This window comes from Drosophila pseudoobscura, chromosome X, assembly GCF_009870125.1.
Source record: "Drosophila pseudoobscura strain MV-25-SWS-2005 chromosome X, UCI_Dpse_MV25, whole genome shotgun sequence".
Classification (NCBI taxonomy): domain Eukaryota; kingdom Metazoa; phylum Arthropoda; class Insecta; order Diptera; family Drosophilidae; genus Drosophila; species Drosophila pseudoobscura.
The window spans coordinates 60,307,036-60,325,303 of NC_046683.1; the positions used below are offsets into that span (position 1 = coordinate 60,307,036).

An 18,268-nucleotide genomic window follows, 5' to 3' on the forward strand; every position below is an offset into this window, starting at 1 on the left:
TTTTCTGTGGATCCGGCAACATATCTTTGGTATGCGATAGCTTTGAATTCTCCCCCTAAGCTCTTCAACTGATGATTTAGATCATAATACGACAAAAAGCTTGCAAATGTATGTCCGTAGAGAAGTCGAGAGTCTTATTGGTCATTGATTCCGAATCAGTGGTCTTAACTTAAAAGTTGTTTCGTAGTTTTGTTCACTTGATCGTTGGATGCGATCCACATGGTCCGATCCGATGGTGCTCCGCTTTCCAGAATCAAACGACAACAAAGCAGATTAGTACTCCCACCAATGTGCGATTCATTTTGCACCCCATAAACCATATAAACCAGAGATCGGCAGCGTCCCATGCACAGGCAAAAAAACACCTGTGACTACATCTCTAATGTAGAGACCTGCCGACAAAAAACATCTTCAAAAGTGTGATTCTATCTCATTCTATTTCATAACATCTTCCCCATGCCTCCCCGTGAGCTCCCCTTATATGATTTTTTCTGTTTCTTCCATTAGTAAAATTGATACATTTTTGTATAGTTTATTATTTGTTATTATTATGAATAAAATTTCGTTTTATTGCAAGATACAAAGTAAAAAATGTGAAAATTGCTCAGTTTGTGGTTTTGTAAAATCGAAAATGGGGTGTTGCGAGCACACAGAAAATTTACCTACTAAACATAAAGTCAACTAAAAACAAATAGTAGAAGCGGTTGTAACTCTGGGTAAATCGTTTCGCATTGCTGCTTGCTTGCTAAATGGTTTTCCATATCCATTTCCATCTACATTTTCATAGTACATTTATTCATCGCCATATCGGTGATCTTGATATTGATCTTGATATTGTTTGATATTTTATTGAAAGCCAACAACTCTCTTCTCTGTCTCTCTCTATCTCTATCTCTAGTTCTAGGTATTCTTTTCGGAAAAACTCTGCCAAGTTTTCGTTGATTTTGTTTTTATTTGGTTTTTGGGTTTTCCAGGTTCATTATTTTAATTAAATTACATGAACTTCAAAATAGTATTATTATTATATAGATAGGATGTGTAGTGTTATGTATTTATAGTGTATAACCTATACGAGACCCCCCGCCGATTCCGCCTTGGGGATCTTGGTGCGCTTCCTCGGCGAGGAGATGGCAAAAAAAATTTAAATTATAAAAAACTTTCTCACGCAACTTCTCTGCTCTGAAATCTCATTGATCTTCCTCTCTGGTTTGAGTTTTGAGTAAATTAAAAAAAAAATGATCTCTCTGCTTTTTGGTGTTGGTTTAGGCTGTGATCCTATTCGGTGATCGTTCTTGTTGTCTCCTGGATGTACACCTGAGAGCCGGGCACGGTGGAGGTGGTCACGAATGTGCGGTGCTTGGCGCGGATCAGATTCAAGTTGGACTCGGCACAATCGGCACGATCCTCGGCGGCCTCCAGTTCGCGCTGGAAACGGCGCACACGGGTGGTGGTCTGCTGGGAGACGCCCTCCTGCTCGGACAGCTGGCGCCTGTAGATGTTGATCTTGGCAGTGGTCTTGTCGAGGGCATCCTGCAGCAGGATGATGTTCTTCTGGTCCTCCTCGCACTGTACGATCACCTCCTTGACGGTGCGCTCCTTCTTGCGCAGGATCTTGATGGTCTCGGCATGGCGACGCTTCTCCTCTTCCAGCTCCAACTCCAGATCGCGAATGCGAGCCTCCAGCTTGCTAATGATGCGCTTGCTGCCGGCAACGGCATTCAGCTCAACCTCTTCCAGACGAATGGACAAGTTCTAATCGAATTAAACACACATAAACGATAAGTAATGTTGGAATGTCCAAGATAGTCCCAAAGTACACGCTTACCTTGACTTCGACTTCCAAAGACTTCTTGATGGTCTCGAGCTTGACAATGCGCTCCTGCTCCTCATGCACCTGCTCGACAACGTGCTTCAGCTCGACCTGGATCTTCTGGTAGCGCTCGTCGCTGATGCGGAGCTCCTTGGACACCTCCTCGTAGTCGGAGGCGACCACGGTCAGCTCCTGCTCCAGCCTGGACTTGATCGAGACCAGGTTGACATTGGCAGTGCTCAGCTCGTTGATGCGAGTGCTGGCCTCCTCGTACTGCAGCTCGACGGTGCGCTTGGCACGATTGGCGCTGTCCAGGTGGGAGCGGGCCTCCTCAAGCTCGCCACTGAGACCGGCCAGACGGCGCTGGGCAATGCCGTACTGGTCGAGGGTGGCCTGCAGCTGGCGCTGCACATCCTCGTAGTGGGCCTGGAGCTCGGTCAACTGCAGCGACTGCTTCTTGATCACCTTCTGGAGATCAATGTTGGTCTTGTTGGCCACATCCAGGGACATCTCCAGCTCGGTGATCTGGATCTGCAGCTTCTTCTTGATGCGAATCACCTCGGTCTTCAGACGGGTCTCGGCCTCAACAACGCGGGCATTGAGCTGCTCGATCTCGATCGAGGTCTGCTTGCTACAGGAATTCGCAAAAGGACAAATGAAACATTGCACACAGTTTGGAATCTTTTGGAAATCAATCGATATGGAAGTGCCCCCCAAAATGCGCTTTACCTCGTGCTTTACCTCAATGCCGCTCCCTCCGGTGTTTCGCTTTGCTCGCTTTATTTTTGGCCCCAATGCTCTGACCCACAAAATACATTTTCCCAACACTCAGCACTACTTCTGCAAGCCACTCTGAAAACCACTCAGGTGATCAGCTTTTGGCATTGTCAAAATTGCTTCATTGTTCTTCTTGCTTGTTGCTTCTAGCTTCTAGCAGAGTGGCGATTATTTTTACGCTTGATAAAGACATCGAACTTGTCACAAATAGCTCGCGTTCACATGCCAAACTATTTGCTAAGTAGTTCCTTTTTTTCGGGGGTACACATGAGTGCATCATGTGTCTATTTTTAGGGTATAGGTAAAGTCTTCAAGATGCGTTGCCAACTAAATTTTGAGTAATGTTTGTAGTTCTGTTATCCCAAATTGAATCATGAGGTAAATAGATTACCAGAACTAGAATTAGTTTTCATTACTGAAGGTGGAACCTTATATATTACAAAACTAAACCTAAGAACCACATCCTTAAAGATGTTAATTCGATTTTCTTCTTGGAAAATCATTTTCAAAGACAGATTTTTGATGGGTCTGTTCTTTATAATATCTACATAAACTACAAATTCCAATTGCACTTCTAGTTCTAGTTCTAATTCTTAAAAATCTCGGTCTCTTAGTTGTGCTCCGCCCACAATTCTACTCTCATCTGTCAGAGATCGAGATCGAACCGCACATTTTCCACTTTCACTTCGTGCTCTAGTTCAACTTCTAAAGAATCTCTGCCTCTCTCTGTGATGATCCGCCCACAGTTGGACTCTCATCTGTCAGAGATCCATCACTCGGATCATCTTTTCATTGCTCTGGCAATGGGCCTCTCCCATGGTCCTAGTCTGTTGTGGGCCCCCGATCTTCTGGTTACTTAATCTTAATCTTCTGTGTGCCCATTGCTGTCGCCTTGCCAAGGTATTTAGTCTGTGTGTGTTGAGTATTTTGCATTTAGATTTTCAATCTTTCCCCGTGCCATTGTTTTCAATGTTTATTTGTCTACGCAAATATTTATTTTCCTGCTTGATTTTATTTTTATTTTTTCGCATTTTGCTGTTTTGCTGTTGCTGTCATGCGCCAGAGTTTTCCTTGGTTTCAAAAATTAAATAATTCTTTCTTTATATTTTGTCGAATTTTTGAAGGACAGACCACAAAACAATAGTTTTTCGGGCCACCATTTACGCGTAGACAAGACGAAGAATCTGGCATCTGAAATACCTGACGTTGTGGGTGCGAAACATGATAATTGCGATCGGTGTGAAAATTTCATGATTTCTAAGGGGTTTGAGGTCAGATCACAGGGCACTTTCATTGAAATTGTATAGGGGAAAATATTGAATGTGCTTGAGAACAAGAAGATTATCATTTCAATATTGATGTTTGAATCTATATGGGCATTAAATGTTATTTTCTTCTCTAAAGATAATGTGGGAAGTATTTTGCAATTACAAGAATATATATCTAATCGTTTGAGAGTTTCTGAAAATACCTTTTTCTGATAGTTTATATTTCTTTTGATAGTACGATTAAAGGTTTATGGTTATAGCTTAAGACTGCAGATCTATAAACCAAATTAAGAGTGGTTTAAAATACGACCATCTGAACAAATATTTAGACCATCTGTTTACAGGATCATTCTACAGACGCTATCTTGTAAAATTCCTTAAAAATACCTATTTTGATCAAATAAATTTTCTAAAATTATTCCTTATACGCAGAAAAGTCCTATATATCTTATTTCGATTTCCAATTTCGAGCTCGATAATCTATCAGATCAGATCTGTACTCCATCCTATATCCCTTTCACTTCCTATAGATCATAATACTAATCATAATTTCAAAAAATTCTTGGCATTTCCCTGCAATTAGCCATGGGCGAAAAATGTTGTGCATTATTTTACAGAAATAATTCACACAAGATTTAACAACAGACACAATGCGATGCAAATGGTGAAAAACGTACATTGGAATGAAGGGAAAGAATGGGTGATCGAGGGGCGAGAAAACTTAGGGAAACGAAAATAAATTGTGCAGACCAGACAAATAGAGAGATGTAGGAGGAGGAGGATGCAATCTTCTCAGCGATGAGCACGAAAATTGAGGTACAATTCAAAAATGTTCGCATTTATTCAAATTGTCTGGGGGCTAGAATTTAATTGAAAACGACAGAAAATAATCGTTTCGTGTGTGTCTGGGGGGAATGATGATGGGTTTGGGGGTGGAAGGGAAACGGGAAAACCCTATCTTTTCATGGAAGACTATGGACCAAAGTGTGTTTGGTTAGTGCTTCCAATATATATAGCTATAGTCCTTGAGCTTGGGATGTGTGCGGGCGACCTTGCGACAGATCCAACACTTATCCTCTATACCGCACCTGCTATCCGCGTAGAACTCGACGGTCCGCTGATTGAGCGTCGAGAGCTGGCGCTTCACATTGTGGAGCGAGGACGAAACACGATGGTCGAGCTTGTCGACCAGGCGATCGTCCATCAGCTCGATGTGGAGAGCATGGGCCCTTAGCTGACCGTCGATGGGGGAGGTGGACCGACCGCGCGAAATGGCGCGACTCGAACGGACCAACGTTTGGGACATGTAGTCCTCCTCCTCCTTTTTGGCCGTCTTGATGTTCCGCTCCGATTCGGAGAGCAGTGCCTGGGCAATGGCGCTGGCGGACTTGCCGCGTATCGATCGCTTAAAATCGTCAGACATTTGATCGACTTCGTTATCTATCTCGATCTTACGAATGCGCTGCAATATCTTTAATGTATCGCGTTTGATCAGGTCCTCGAGCTCTTCCTGGCGCTGACGACGGCGCTGGCGCGATCTCTCAACAACTGTGTCCGGTTCAATGTGCTTGGTCACACGCGACGCGTCGACAAGCTTCTGCAAACTGAACGGCGTCCGTTTCTTGGCCCGAAAGCTGGCCAAAATCTCGTCGGCACGGGCCGCGCAGGTGCGCGACAGGCGTACGATCTCATCGGCCGTGTACTTTCGTACCGTATTCGAGGCCCGGTACTGCTGCAGCCCGTGCTCGCTCACCCACGGCAGGTGGGGCTGCACCACCTTCAGTCCCTTTGCCTTTGCATCCAGATAGTCCAGCATTGGCTGGTAGAAGTTCATCGAGTACCCATAGTTGTCCTCATAGGTGGTCGTATGCCGGAGCCGCGAGGGGCGCTGCTTCAAAGCGAGCGACATAATTTCAAAGGGGCACGGGATAAAGGGGGGTATGTGAGAGGGTATCTATGAGAGGGAGAGAATGCGGTGTGTGCTTAAGAGTACTCTTATTAAAGCTACAAAATGTTGCTCGGCTGCTCTGTCGATCTCTGTCGCTTTGTGGTCGTTTGTCTTCTTGGTGTCGCTCGCTCTTCGTTTTGGCAGCAGTTTCTGTGTCGCTTTGCAAATAAATTTTCAAATTTGTCGAAATCTATAAAAAGATTGCATTTCGGGTGTTCAGCTGTTGGCATCGACCAAAGGTATGAGAGCATAATGACGACAACACGTATAACATCATTATCTTCATCATCATGATCATCGCTTGTTGGCAGTCAATGTTTGGTTGGGTGCTCCTTGGCTATGATTGATTCATTTTGGCAGGGAGCTCTCATAGGCAATGTCATAATAGCATCTTAGAAATAATATATATCTTTATGCAATACCGCACTGCTTTCGCAGAGATAGTGTAGAGAATTGCCATTTTAAATGGTGAAAAGCGGTTTAAACACCTCTATTCGGGCTCTAGAACTTTGGCTACTTTCTCTACAGTGAAGATCTTCAGTTGATGACTCTCATGTCACTTAAAGGTTTCTTCAATGAATATCTCGCTGTCTTAGAAATAATAGATATCTTTAGGCAATATTATCGCACTGTTTTCGTAGAGATAGTGTAGACAATTCTCATTTTAAATGGGTTACAAAAGAGATCATTATGGGTACATTCATAATTGAAGTCTCGAACTTTGGAACACACACAAAATCTGTATATTGTTTCAGTTCTTTCTGCAGATCTTCAGTAGATTGGTCTTAAAGTAATCTTGAAAGACTCTTTTGAGATAAACCGCCTCTAGAGCTCTCAAGCTATCTGCCATATCGCTCTTATTCAAATTTCTTCAATCACAGCCAAGCCACTTGTCAAACCAATCCATATTTCAACCTACCTGTTGCTAGAGAACCACTCTTCAAACTTCCAAAGATCTTCTCAATCAGAGATCTTTCGATTTAACAAAAAAAAAAACGATTGTGTAACACTCGTGGCAGCAACTGCGCAATTTTCTATGGGGTGGGAGGATTTCATAGATAAAAACTTTGTATAGTTTATAATCGGAGAACCAAAAACCCACTTCTTTGTACTGAGCCTGTGTGTGCCCCTTGGGTGTGGCAGGATCGGATCTTGCCTTGCTCCGCGGTTGCCTAATGCCTATTTAATGCCGTTGCTTTGTGCGCGACTATAGAAATCGAACTGATTTGCTAAATGGGTCAATTTGATATCAGTTCTGTTGTTGGCAATTGGCAGCGATTGCAAAACAATCGATTGGTTTTCCCCCCACTCGTATCGGGGGCCTTGGGGGACTGTGGGCTTCCGCTTTGGCAGGGGAAACTGCCAATAAGTGATTGACCTTCGTCAATCGACAGTTGTCGACTGTCGCTGTCAGACAGAGGAGTGCGCATTTCAGGGGGCTGGGCACTTCCAAGGGGATCGAGGATGATCAGACAATTACTTACCGAATAGCCTCAACCTCCTCATCCTTCTCGGCCAGACGACGCTCGGCATCGTGACGGTACTGGTTGAAGTCGGCGGCCAAACGCTGGCCACGCTGCTCCTCAGCCTTGCGGCCCTATATATATGTATTTAGAGAGAATACGGGGATCAGTCATCACTCGGATCTGTTATGTTTTTGTGGCCACTTACAGCCTCGGCTTCCTTGTAGGCAGCGGTCAGCTCATCGCGCTCATTCTCCAGGCGACGCAGCTCCAGTTCCAACTCGTGGAGGCGACGGTTCAGTTCGTTGATGGCGCCCTTGGCGTCATGCAGATCATCTGGAAGATCACAACAAACAACAAATGAATAAGCAATCGATCAAGAGGATTAGGTATGTGTGGACCCACCTCCCAACTTCTTGTTCTCGCGGGCCAACTGGTTGTTGTTGTCCTTGACCTTGTCCAGCTCGTGCACGGTGCGGACCAGATCGATCTGCTTGTTCTTCAGATCGCGCTGGCTGTTCTCGTACAGGATGATGGTCTCATCAAGGCGGCTCTTCAGCTCCACGTTGTGCTTCTCCAGGGTGTTGACGGCCTTGGTGAGCTCCCGGCAGCTGTTGTTGGACTTCTCCAGATCGATGATGAGGACCTCCACCTCACTGGCCAGACGGGTCTTGGTCTTCTCCAAGTTGTTGACCTTGACGATGAGGGACTCGATGTGCTCCTCCAGCTCGGTGATGCGCACCTGGTACTTGCGACGAATCTCTTCGACCTCCTCGGCACGAGCTGCCACTTCGGCAGTCCACTTGTTCTGCCACGAAGTGGCATCGGCATTGGCCTTGACCAACTGACGTTCCAAGTCAATGCGCGCCTCAGACTCTTCCTCGAGTTGATTGCGAATCGAGTCCAATTCGATCTCAACCTGATGCAGAGACGATTCGAGCATGGAGCGACGACGGTCCTCGTCTTCCAAGCGACGGCGAGCATCCTCCAGCTGGGAGATGACCTGGCTCTTGGAAAACGAGACAGTGTCGAGCTGCACTTTGAGATCTTGGACGTCCTTGATCAGCTCAATGTTCTCCTGCGAGAGGCGAGATTTATGCGATGTGATGTCGATCACAGTGCGGTTCAGCTCCTCGATCTTCACATTCAGCTCCGTGATGGAGATCTCCAGCTTGGAGATGTGCTTCTCCGACACGATCTTCTCCTTGTTGTAGACCTCGATTTGGGAGAGCAGCTCGTAGACTTCGGCCTGGAATTTCGACTTGTCCTTCTCGGCTCTGCAAGCAAACAGATCTCCAGTTTAGTGATTGGTCTCCGACTATCTCTGGACTGCTTCATGGATACTTAGAATTCGGCCAAGCTGTGATTTAGCGCGGCGCAGGTGGAAGCTTGGATGGAGAAAGCTCAGCATACGACAAGCTTTCGCATATCGTTATCGTTCGATTGGGATTCCCCCCGGATCAGATGCAGCATTTCTCTCTGTCCGAAGGCTCAACGATACGGATCGATATGCGAAAGCTTCGCCCGGGCAAAAGGTTAAGATCATGTTTGTGTCTGTCTCCCTGGAAGCAAGCTATGAAAATCGGTTGGCAAAAAATAATTACACATTTATTTTCTACATAGTACTGCGTATAATTCAAATACATTTTCCCACTTTTCCCACTTGCCATGGGGCCGTTGTGGCTGGCTGGTTGTATGCCCACCCACAAGCTGAAAAGCCAGAAAACGTATCGAATTTCCATAATACTCAATTGGACGGAAAGAGACAACAACAAGAAACAATCAACACACACTTGTTCCCTCTATATTGTAGTATGATTCAATCAAAGACATATTTGGGTTGGGGCGTTGGTGCAAACGAGAGACAGAGAGATAGAGAGAGAGAGAAAGAGAGGAACAAAGAGACCTCTCTGCTCAAGAATTTAGATGAAAATTTCAAAATTTCTATAAATAAATTCCTCAACAAAAAATACACAAAAACGAAATAAAAATATTAGCCCCACTGTTGGTGTATACTGCTGTATTGGTGTGGACAACATATGGTTGCGAAAGTTTCACCAACAGAAAAAGAGCTTTCAACAACGAAAGCACTCAACCTAGCCATTCAACGAAAGTAAGTGCGCAAACTCGGGGGCGCACCTTTGGGTATCGATCTCGTGAGGTGCGCTGCTAACGGATCGATCGGTTGATCGGTGGGTAACTGGATAAACCTAAGGGTTTATTCTATTATAGACTGATTACTGATTGATTACTGATCAATGGGAGTATCCACCTCTTAATCAGATCTACCAAATCTACCTTTCGCTAGCCTTGAATTGCAAATGATTTCGAAATGTCTCAGCAGGTTTATTTTTGGAAATCGCTTCGATTTGGAAATATGAGAGCCGGCCAGCAACAACCGAAAGTTGCTCGAATCTCTGCCCATATAGTATATGGATGTATGTCTATACATACATATGTATGTATGTATGTATTTATGAATTTGTTCTTTCTTTTCGGCCCACAATTTGTGTCAATAGAACTTGCAAGCCATGCAACTCTTCTTTGCCTATTTGTTTGCTTTATGCTGCCCCCCATTTCGCGTGTCATGGCATTTTGATGAATTGTTTATGATCTGGGGCTCGCTCTTCGAGGGGTGGTGTGGTTCTTTTTTGGGTCAGCAGGGCAGCGGGGCAGCGCAAGGTTAGCAAAGCCGTGTTGTATTGTTGTGTTACTGCACGAGATCGGGAGAGACATTGAAATGTCCGAGAAATGCCAGCTGACGCCACTTGATCAACATCATTCATATGAAAACAAAAAAAAAATATGGAAATGGCCAAGATGATCATGATGTTGGGTTTGGGGTTGGGGTTGGGGTTGGCGATGTTTATGTTGTTTTTTTTGGCTTCATTTTCTAGGTCATGTTTAGGATCTGTGATTGTATGTGATGATGTGCCCACCTAGCCTTGTTTTTCGTTAGGATTTCAACCTGTTCCTGGAAATCCGTAATAATTTCGTTGTGCTTCTTCTTCAAGAGAATGGTGGTCTCCTCGGATTCAAGATGAACATCCTCAAGCAGCTTACGGAGCTTCAAGAGCTCAGCATCGCGCTTGCGATTGGCCTCAAACTGTTTGCGACAAATAGATCGAATCAATCTTATGGATAGAACGTATATATTGTTAGAACTTACTTGATGTTCAGCACCACCTTCGGCCTCCTCGAGACGCTCGGACATCTGTATGACCTGAACGCTGAGATCGGCTTTCTCGCGCTCGATCTGTTCAACAAGAAACGGAAAAAGGAGAAAGGAAACTTTTCATTAGTTTTTACTTGCAATTTACCTCTTGGTTATATTTCATAATTTAGAAAAAGAAGCTCCTATTTATAGATAGATATTCGCATAGAGCATGCTCTATGGCAATTTCCAACAGGCCATAATAAAAATTATAAATCACATTAATCAGTCAAAAATAATTATGCGCATGCAACACCTAAAATAACAATGGCATCGTGCCAAGAAATCGTTCCTCCCCATAGAGGTGTATGCATCTCCGATGCGCTTCTCTATATCTATTGTGGGCGGAGGCGGTGCCTTTGCGTTTCCAAAAAGGCATTCGAAGAGTTTTTCGGTTGAACAGAAACATTTTTCTATCTCTATCCAAATATTTGCATTTCGCCTTTTGGTTGACCTCATTTTCAGCAGTTCTTGCGAATCGTAATTAAATGGTATTTTATGAGGAGGCCTCTGGTATTTGGAGCTGTCAGATGGGTGGCATGAGAGACCAGAAATCGATCAAAAAGAGCCTGAGATGTCCATCTGAGAATGCGGGATGTATTTGGCATGGATACAAACATTAGGCAATCTTCAAACACCCCCTAGAGGGCCTTAATCTCTCTGTTTTTGAACAATCTGTTTATGATAATACCTATACAGAACATAGTTGCTGCTCTGCCGCAAAGGCCACGTAAGTACGAGAGCCGTAAATCCATTTGCGCCATATGTATCTTGTGGATATGTACATATGTACATGTTTTTGTACATTTTGCCTGCTAGCCACCCATGTGCATATGTACATATATCTACAGATACGAATCACGGATCGTAGAACGAAAATATGCCAGGCGGTGTGAAAACTTTTAATGTGCAAGAAAATTATTTAATTTTCCCACAAGCACACAACCCACAGAGATACAGATACAGATACACAGCTACAGATACAGATACACAGACGGGAAGATCTCTGAGTTGCGAGCGAAATTCCTCTCTCTATGATACGGCCGATGATGATGATGGCATTTCGACCACTTTATTTTCCTTTCTTTCTTTATTTCTATTCCTCTCTGCGATCTACAAGTTTTCGGCTTTTCTGTTCATATTTTTGTTGTTGTTGTTGTTCTTGTCAGGTCTTCAAGTTAATCATTCGCTTCTCTGTATTGAATGTCGTGCGCTAATTTTAGCCATTTTGTTCCATATTATGAGTTCGAGTGAGTGTGAGTGTGAGTGTGTGCGCTATGTTTGTGAATGTCTAGAGATACTCGATATACGGATGAGGTGCGGGTGGAGGACGCCACTGTATGCGGGCCAGCAGTCTCTCTAATCCATAAAGCAAAAGTAATTAAAATAATATTTCCAACAAAATATGAAGCAAATTCCTTTCCAACCCATACGCCTGCGAGGCGAGGCGAGGCAGCAGCAGCTCTAGCTCTCTTTTTGTGGATGTGCAGCCCAGACCAGGCCGCATTTTCTAAATTTGTAATGCCAAACAGGAACGGAAAACCCGAAAACTGAAAACTGAAAAGAGTCTGAGGCCAGGCCAGGCCAGGCCGGGCCGGTCGGCTGCGCAGCTGAATGAAGTGCACTTTTCCGCATGCGAATTTCCCTAGTTTTTCTTTCGTCTTCTTCTCTGCTGATACGTTGTCTTTGCAAACACAACGACAAAGACAAATACAAAGGCAAATGGAAATGCAAATACAAAATCATTTATCAATGCTCCGCCCCAAAAGCTATTGAAGTTCAATGCACATCATTATCATTTACTTTCTTGCTCGGCAAAGAACTCTCCTCTCGTTGGGGTTGCAGTTTCTTAGATTGGGTATTCTTAGATTCCTCTCTAAATGCAACAATTTGTTGCTTTTCTGCGTTTGTTTGCTGCGTTTTCTATCCGCTTTTGCTAGCATCTTTTACTTTTTATCTTTTTCTATTTGTCTATTTTGATTTTATTTTTGTTTTTGGCTTTTTCCACATATTTTTGCTGTTTTTAGGGTGACATTTGCGCGAGAAGCGACCAAAAGGGAAAAATTGTCTTGGCCTGGCGCTTTCATTTCGATTGCGATTCGAAGAATGTTTTTTTTTTCCACCCATTAAGCAGGTGAACATTTTGTGTGCCCTGGTAAAAAGTCGCCTTACATCAGGTGTAAGGCTCTTAAACTCTCTTCTTCCGAATTTTCAATTTGAAGTATAGCTTCAAAAAGCAGATTCCAGGGATATACCATAATTTTTCATTTTGAATCTGCTAAAATTTCAATGGAGTTTCGTATTTATCTGAAGTAAAGAAGGATCTCCTCTCGCTTTATTTCTCACAGAAGATCTTCATACAAAACAATTTTGGTATAGGACCATGGTGCTAGCTAAAGTTCCAATAAAAGATTCCGCTATATCTTTATTCAGAAAAAAACTTTATCCAGAACTAAATACGAATAAAAAGCTCTCCCAAATAAAGATTCATACATATATTTATAATAAGAATTGCCTACAAAAAAAATTTCCTTGAAAACAAACTATAAACTACATTCTTTTTCCAGAACAATCCATGACTTAAAAGCTCCCCCAAAAGAAAATTAGAAATAGTTCAAAATATTTTCCAGAACAAACTATGACTCAAAACTTCCCCCATAAAAAAACACCAAAAATAGTTCTAATATGTACATATGTAGGTATGTTTATAGAAAAAATCATTACTCACCCTTTGACGCAATTCACGTTCAACTTCAAGATCATCTTGGAGCAAACGGATCTTGTCCTGCAAAAAAATTGTGAATAAATATTCAGATCAGTGATCTTTAATTGCAATTATCGGTTTTCGAAACTATGTATTATTATTATTTTTTTTTTTAACACTTAAACACACTGACATTTTCTTCGATGTTTTTCTATATATCTCTCGGAGGTGGTCATTACATAATTTTTAGCAATGCATATATGTATGTTCGAGTATGTATATACACGTGTGTATATATGGGATACATATAGACATCTAGAATTTTTCTATATACAGATTTTCTATATTTCCACACACAAAAACGCGGCGAGAATTGAACACACACATAGAGATAAAAAAAAATATATGTATATATACTGATGTCTACGGTATAATACTACTGTGTATTTGATATAGAGTGTAGATGAATTTTCCTCGGGTTTTCTTAGTTTGTTTTTTCTTATTTCTTGATTCTCTTTTCTGTTCTACACAGACACCGATAATCTCGAGAGAGAGAGCAAAAAAAAAAAATTCTCGTGGGTTTAAAAAAAAATAAAAAAAAATTTGGCGCACACGCATTTGATTATTTTTTCGGTTTTTTTTTTTAATTTTCTTGTTGAGATTCCTTCGATTTTTGGGGGTTAGAGATGGGTGGCGTGAACCGGACTGTCCGTTGACGTTGGTCTCTTACCTCCAAGCGGGAGAGCGAGCTCAAGTCCTGGATGTATTCGATGTTGACATCGGCACCACCGGGTCCGGTCGATGTGGCCCGGTAGGAGTATTTCGAAGAGCGTACAGCCTGCGATGACGACATTCTGCTATGTCAGATTTTCAGATATCCTGGTTCTCTAAATTAATTCAATCGTTACGCGTTTGATCGCGATTTTTAATATATAAATATATGTATTTTCCAAGCGAAAATCTCTACAGCACCGCACGCAGTTTTGTAGTTGTCACCGAGTCACCGAAAAAATTCGTAATAAACGTCGGAGTAAGGCTGGTGATCTACTGAACAAGAGATCCCGTTGTCGTTCGAATAAAGAGTATTTCGTTGATTTGGTCTCTGGTCCCAAGTCTTTTTGGTCTATATCAACGATTCTCGGATGCTTTCACCGTTCGGCTGCAGTCGGCTTTCCTTCGGGCCGGTTCGAGTGTGCTTTCTGAGATGGAATACGGGTGTGCTTCTGCTGCCTGCCCCCCCTCTCTCTCTCTCCCTCTCGCTGTCTCTCTCATTTGAGTCCTAGCCCATGTTTTTTGAGTGAGTGAGTTTTCATGCGGCGTGTTGCTGTGTTAATTGCTCGCTTGTGTGGAAAATTCTTTGATTTTTGTTTCGGCTGCTTGTGTGAACGCATTTTCACGCTAGCTTTCCGCCGAGAGTTTACCCCCAACGAAAATAAACTCAAAGCATATGTTTTTGCTTTTCTTTTGCTTACCTGTAATTAGCCTATGTCATTTCTGTGTCTGTGCCTCTTGCCTGCCAGGCGTTTCATTTTGTGTATCTAGCGTCTGGCCAAAATGTATCTACACATAAATTTCTATCGCTTCTAACGCACGTACAAAAAAAAAAAACACATATAAGTAATGTTGAAATTTTTGGCATCTTCTACCGATCATAAAGTTCATAGTTTATGTTCCATTGGCATAATTTGTTGGTTCATGGGCCCCCATTTCTCACTATTTTCTGTTATTTCTGCTGTTGGGTTTCGATATTCCAGCCAGTAGTCCCTGGATAACCAGGTTGCTTTAGGCTTTGGGGAACTTGTACAGAAATACGTATTCGAGAAGCCCAAATTAGATCGTTGTGGCAGTTTGATTAAAGAATATTTTTGAATAATTTTAGACTTTCGTAGCTAAAAGTTGGAAAATATATAAATATCTTTAGTATTCTGTATCTGTATTTTCATAATTACATTTTCTAAGTCTATTAAACTGTCTGTTCTTCTATCTAAGCTCTTAAAAATTATCATTTTTGCTTTGGTATTAAAGAATATCTTTTAAAAATAATAATAATTTTAATATTAATCTATATGTCTATATGTACATATATATAAGTTCTCATTCTCATTCTGCATCTTCTTTCATTTCAGCAAAGGTTTCTTTATTTAATATATCCTTATTCTCCTTTATTTAAAAATTTGTTTGTAAGAACAGTCAGTCCCTATAATATCTTTATATTTTTTGTACATATATATATTTTTTTCCCTTTTATTTAGTTTATATTTTTCAAGTTCTGATGGAAAAATCATGCCCGAAACTTCAAGATACCTAAAACAAGCCTAGCCGCAACCAAATCTGTCCATATACTACTATATGTATATCTACCAATATTTATACCATAGCATAGCCCCAAAGTGTATTACAACATCTTATCGAACCCAACTGACATAGAAATCGTAAAAGTTTTCATAATTTTTATGAAATGTGTTCAGAAAATCATCTTTCGCTAAGAGCCAATTAGAATTACATGCAATATTGGCTAAAAATACTTGACTTTTGGCATCGAAACGTGTTATTCTGTGGGCTACACGAAAAAAAGAAGCCTAGAGAGCGACAAAAATGCACAAAAAACGAGGTGGAACGTTGTGAGTTGCTGCGGACACCGCAACTCTACAGTTATACCCGATACTAAGTCAGTATGGCTCTCCTCCGGCAGACGCCGCTAATATTTAACGACACGACAAAGAGTGCGTGCGAGAGAGACAGAAAATCAGTCTGAGCGTGACGTCGGGCGCTGCGTAGCCACTGCAAATTGATTTGTTCCTTTTGGCTATAAAAATGATCTGATCTGATCCAGATTCAGCAATCTGATAGATATGGTCATTATCTATGACTCTGCGTTTTTAGTTTTGTCAAATCTGCAATATTGTGGATGCAACAGATTTTCGTCCTTTGTGGGGGCGGAAGACGGTGGGGTGAAATTCTGAGATATACGTTTTATAGTGACATCTTAAAGGAGTGTGTGTACCAAATTTGGTTACTCTAGCCTTAATAGTCTCTGAGATTTGTGGTTGCCTCAGATTTTCGTCCTTTGCGGGGGCGGAAGGGGGTGTGGCGAAATTTGGACAGGAAACGGTCAAGGTCCGATATCACAGGAGTGTGGATACCAAATTTGGTTGCTCTGGCTTTTATAGGTTCTGAGATCCTTGAACTCATATTTTGCAATTGGCAAAACCGACCATGAAACCTGTGTGTTAGAGTGAGACAGAGCGAGAAAGAGTGAAATTGTTTTCGTGATTCTGGCTGTAATAATTATACGATCTGGTTCAGATTTTGCACTCTAGAAGATATAGGCATCTTCTACGATTCTGCGTTTTTAGTTTTCTCGTATCGTTGAAATTGTGGATGCCACAGATTTTCGCCCTTTGTGGGGGCGGAAGTGGGCGGGGCAAAGTTTTGAAATATTTTTGGAGCAGTGACATATCACAGAAGTCTGGATCCAAAACATCGTTGCTCTAGCTCTTATAGTCTTTGAGCATTAGGCGCTGAAGGGGACGGACAGACGGACAGACGGACAGACGGACAGACGGACAGACGGACGGACGGACAGACGGACAGACAGACATGGCTCAATCGACTCGGCTATTGATGCTGATCAAGAATATATATACTTTATGGGGTCGGAAACGATTCCTTCTGGACGTTACACACATCCACTTTCACCACAAATCTAATATACCCCAATACTCATTTTGAGTATCGGGTATAAAAATAGACAAAAATTCAGAATCTTGAGTGAATCCTTGGCAATGCCGACAGTCAGTGTCTGCTCCACCACAGACAATGCTCTGTCATCTAACAATTGTTATATCAACGGTCATGCAGATGATACATACATCATTTTGGCAGCAGGTATGATATTCCAAATGCACATAGTCACTACAGTGTACGTATAGTATAGGAACCGCATTTGGGAGAGATATTGAGATAACAATTTTGTTACATTTTAAGCGCATTTTGTGTGAGTTTTTAGCTCAATTTTCCAAAGGAACCAAAGCTTTTTTTGAGTGAGAAATTTTGTTTTCAGTTCGGTTTTTGGATCTGTATGGTTCGTGTTGTGAACGATCTCCTCCACCTGTGCTCCACACACACAGAGGCATGGCTATACTTAAAAATGATTTTTCGCTTATTTTTAGCAACTGAATTTTACGTTATTTTAGTGGGTTTTTTCTCTCTTGGCGTTTCGGTTGCTCATAATCATGTTCATATTCCACACACATTTCACCTGAGGCTAACACATACATACATACATACATATGTACATATGTATATGTATGTATAGCCGAGGATGGGCCAACCATTGCTTATATATAAGGTGGCTGTCCTGTCCGGCCAGTTCGTGCTTGGTATCTTCTAGATACACGTACGATACTTAGCACTGCCTGGCCATAACTTTATTTATTTGATGCCACACACACACACACACACACACACACACACAAACACTCACAGAAGTGTATCTGTGTATCGTGGAAAGTGTATGCCACAGCTAAGCACAGCACAGAATAACATTCTGTGTGTTTGCCACATTTTGGAATGTGTAATTATTTAAAAATAACCTGGCGAATATGTAGCAAGCCATTCGGCGATAAATAAGTCGGCCAGAAATAGCCACAAGCCAGACCAACGACACCTTTTGTCAAAAATTCCCGATTCAAATTTGCTCGAAATTCAATTTGATTTGAGCTTGAAATGCCCTGGGATTCTATCTGGGATCTAAAGCCGCCTGGGTCCTATATCTTTTTTCAATTAACTTTCCGGAAATCGCCTGAAAAACCATCTCGTTTAAGGAAGTCTCTCTCGCTCTCTCTTTCCTGTCTTACCAATTCGATGCCGTTTCGGCCAATGCAATCGCATTTGAGCTTGTAATTCCCAGCTGGTTTACGGCCCATTGCCCATCATTTTACAGATGCACTGAGGTCAGTGATGGTGTATCACAGGGGACTGGGACTGGGACTGGGACAGGAGTACGTACATTTTCCCACCTCTTGAGGCCTGGTGGCAAGACAGAAATCACTCAGCGTTCGCATCGTGTCTTCTATTTCTTT

The 18,268-nt window shown here is 42.3% G+C and overlaps 1 protein-coding gene across 2 annotated transcripts; it reads right to left on the reverse strand.

Annotated features, from left to right (window-relative positions):
* Positions 1 to 772: 772 nt before the first annotated feature.
* Positions 773 to 14,279, reverse strand: Prm (Paramyosin). 2 transcript variants are annotated; one of them, XM_001353058.5, is made up of 9 exons: positions 13,915 to 14,279; positions 13,209 to 13,265; positions 10,436 to 10,522; positions 10,206 to 10,372; positions 7,672 to 8,543; positions 7,475 to 7,602; positions 7,288 to 7,400; positions 1,826 to 2,441; positions 775 to 1,752 (listed from the first exon to the last, which is right to left on the reverse strand). In XM_001353058.5, the coding sequence occupies exons 1-9, from the start codon at positions 14,035 to 14,037 to the stop codon at positions 1,276 to 1,278; spliced, it is 2,640 nt and encodes an 879-aa protein (XP_001353094.3). In that variant the 5' UTR covers positions 14,038 to 14,279; the 3' UTR covers positions 775 to 1,275. The 2 variants fall into 2 exon arrangements, with proteins under 2 accessions (XP_015044148.1, XP_001353094.3); XM_015188662.2 differs by lacking the exons at positions 7,288 to 7,400; positions 7,475 to 7,602; positions 7,672 to 8,543; ... (2 more) ...; positions 13,209 to 13,265; positions 13,915 to 14,279 and adding exons at positions 4,944 to 5,993; positions 6,723 to 6,837; positions 6,906 to 7,044 and having other exon boundaries at positions 773 to 1,752.
* Positions 14,280 to 18,268: the final 3,989 nt, after the last annotated feature.

Coding starts and splice junctions, on each gene's coding strand:
- Prm (XM_001353058.5), bottom strand. CDS start 14,037: ATGTCGTCATCGCAGGCTGTACGCTCTTCGAAATACTCCTACCGGGCC. Junction 10,523..13,208: donor AACGTGAATTGCGTCAAAGG/GTGAGTAATGAT, acceptor CTTGTTGAACAG/ATCGAGCGCGAGAAAGCCGA. Junction 8,544..10,205: donor CTAACGAAAAACAAGGCTAG/GTGGGCACATCA, acceptor GTTTGCTTGCAG/AGCCGAGAAGGACAAGTCGA.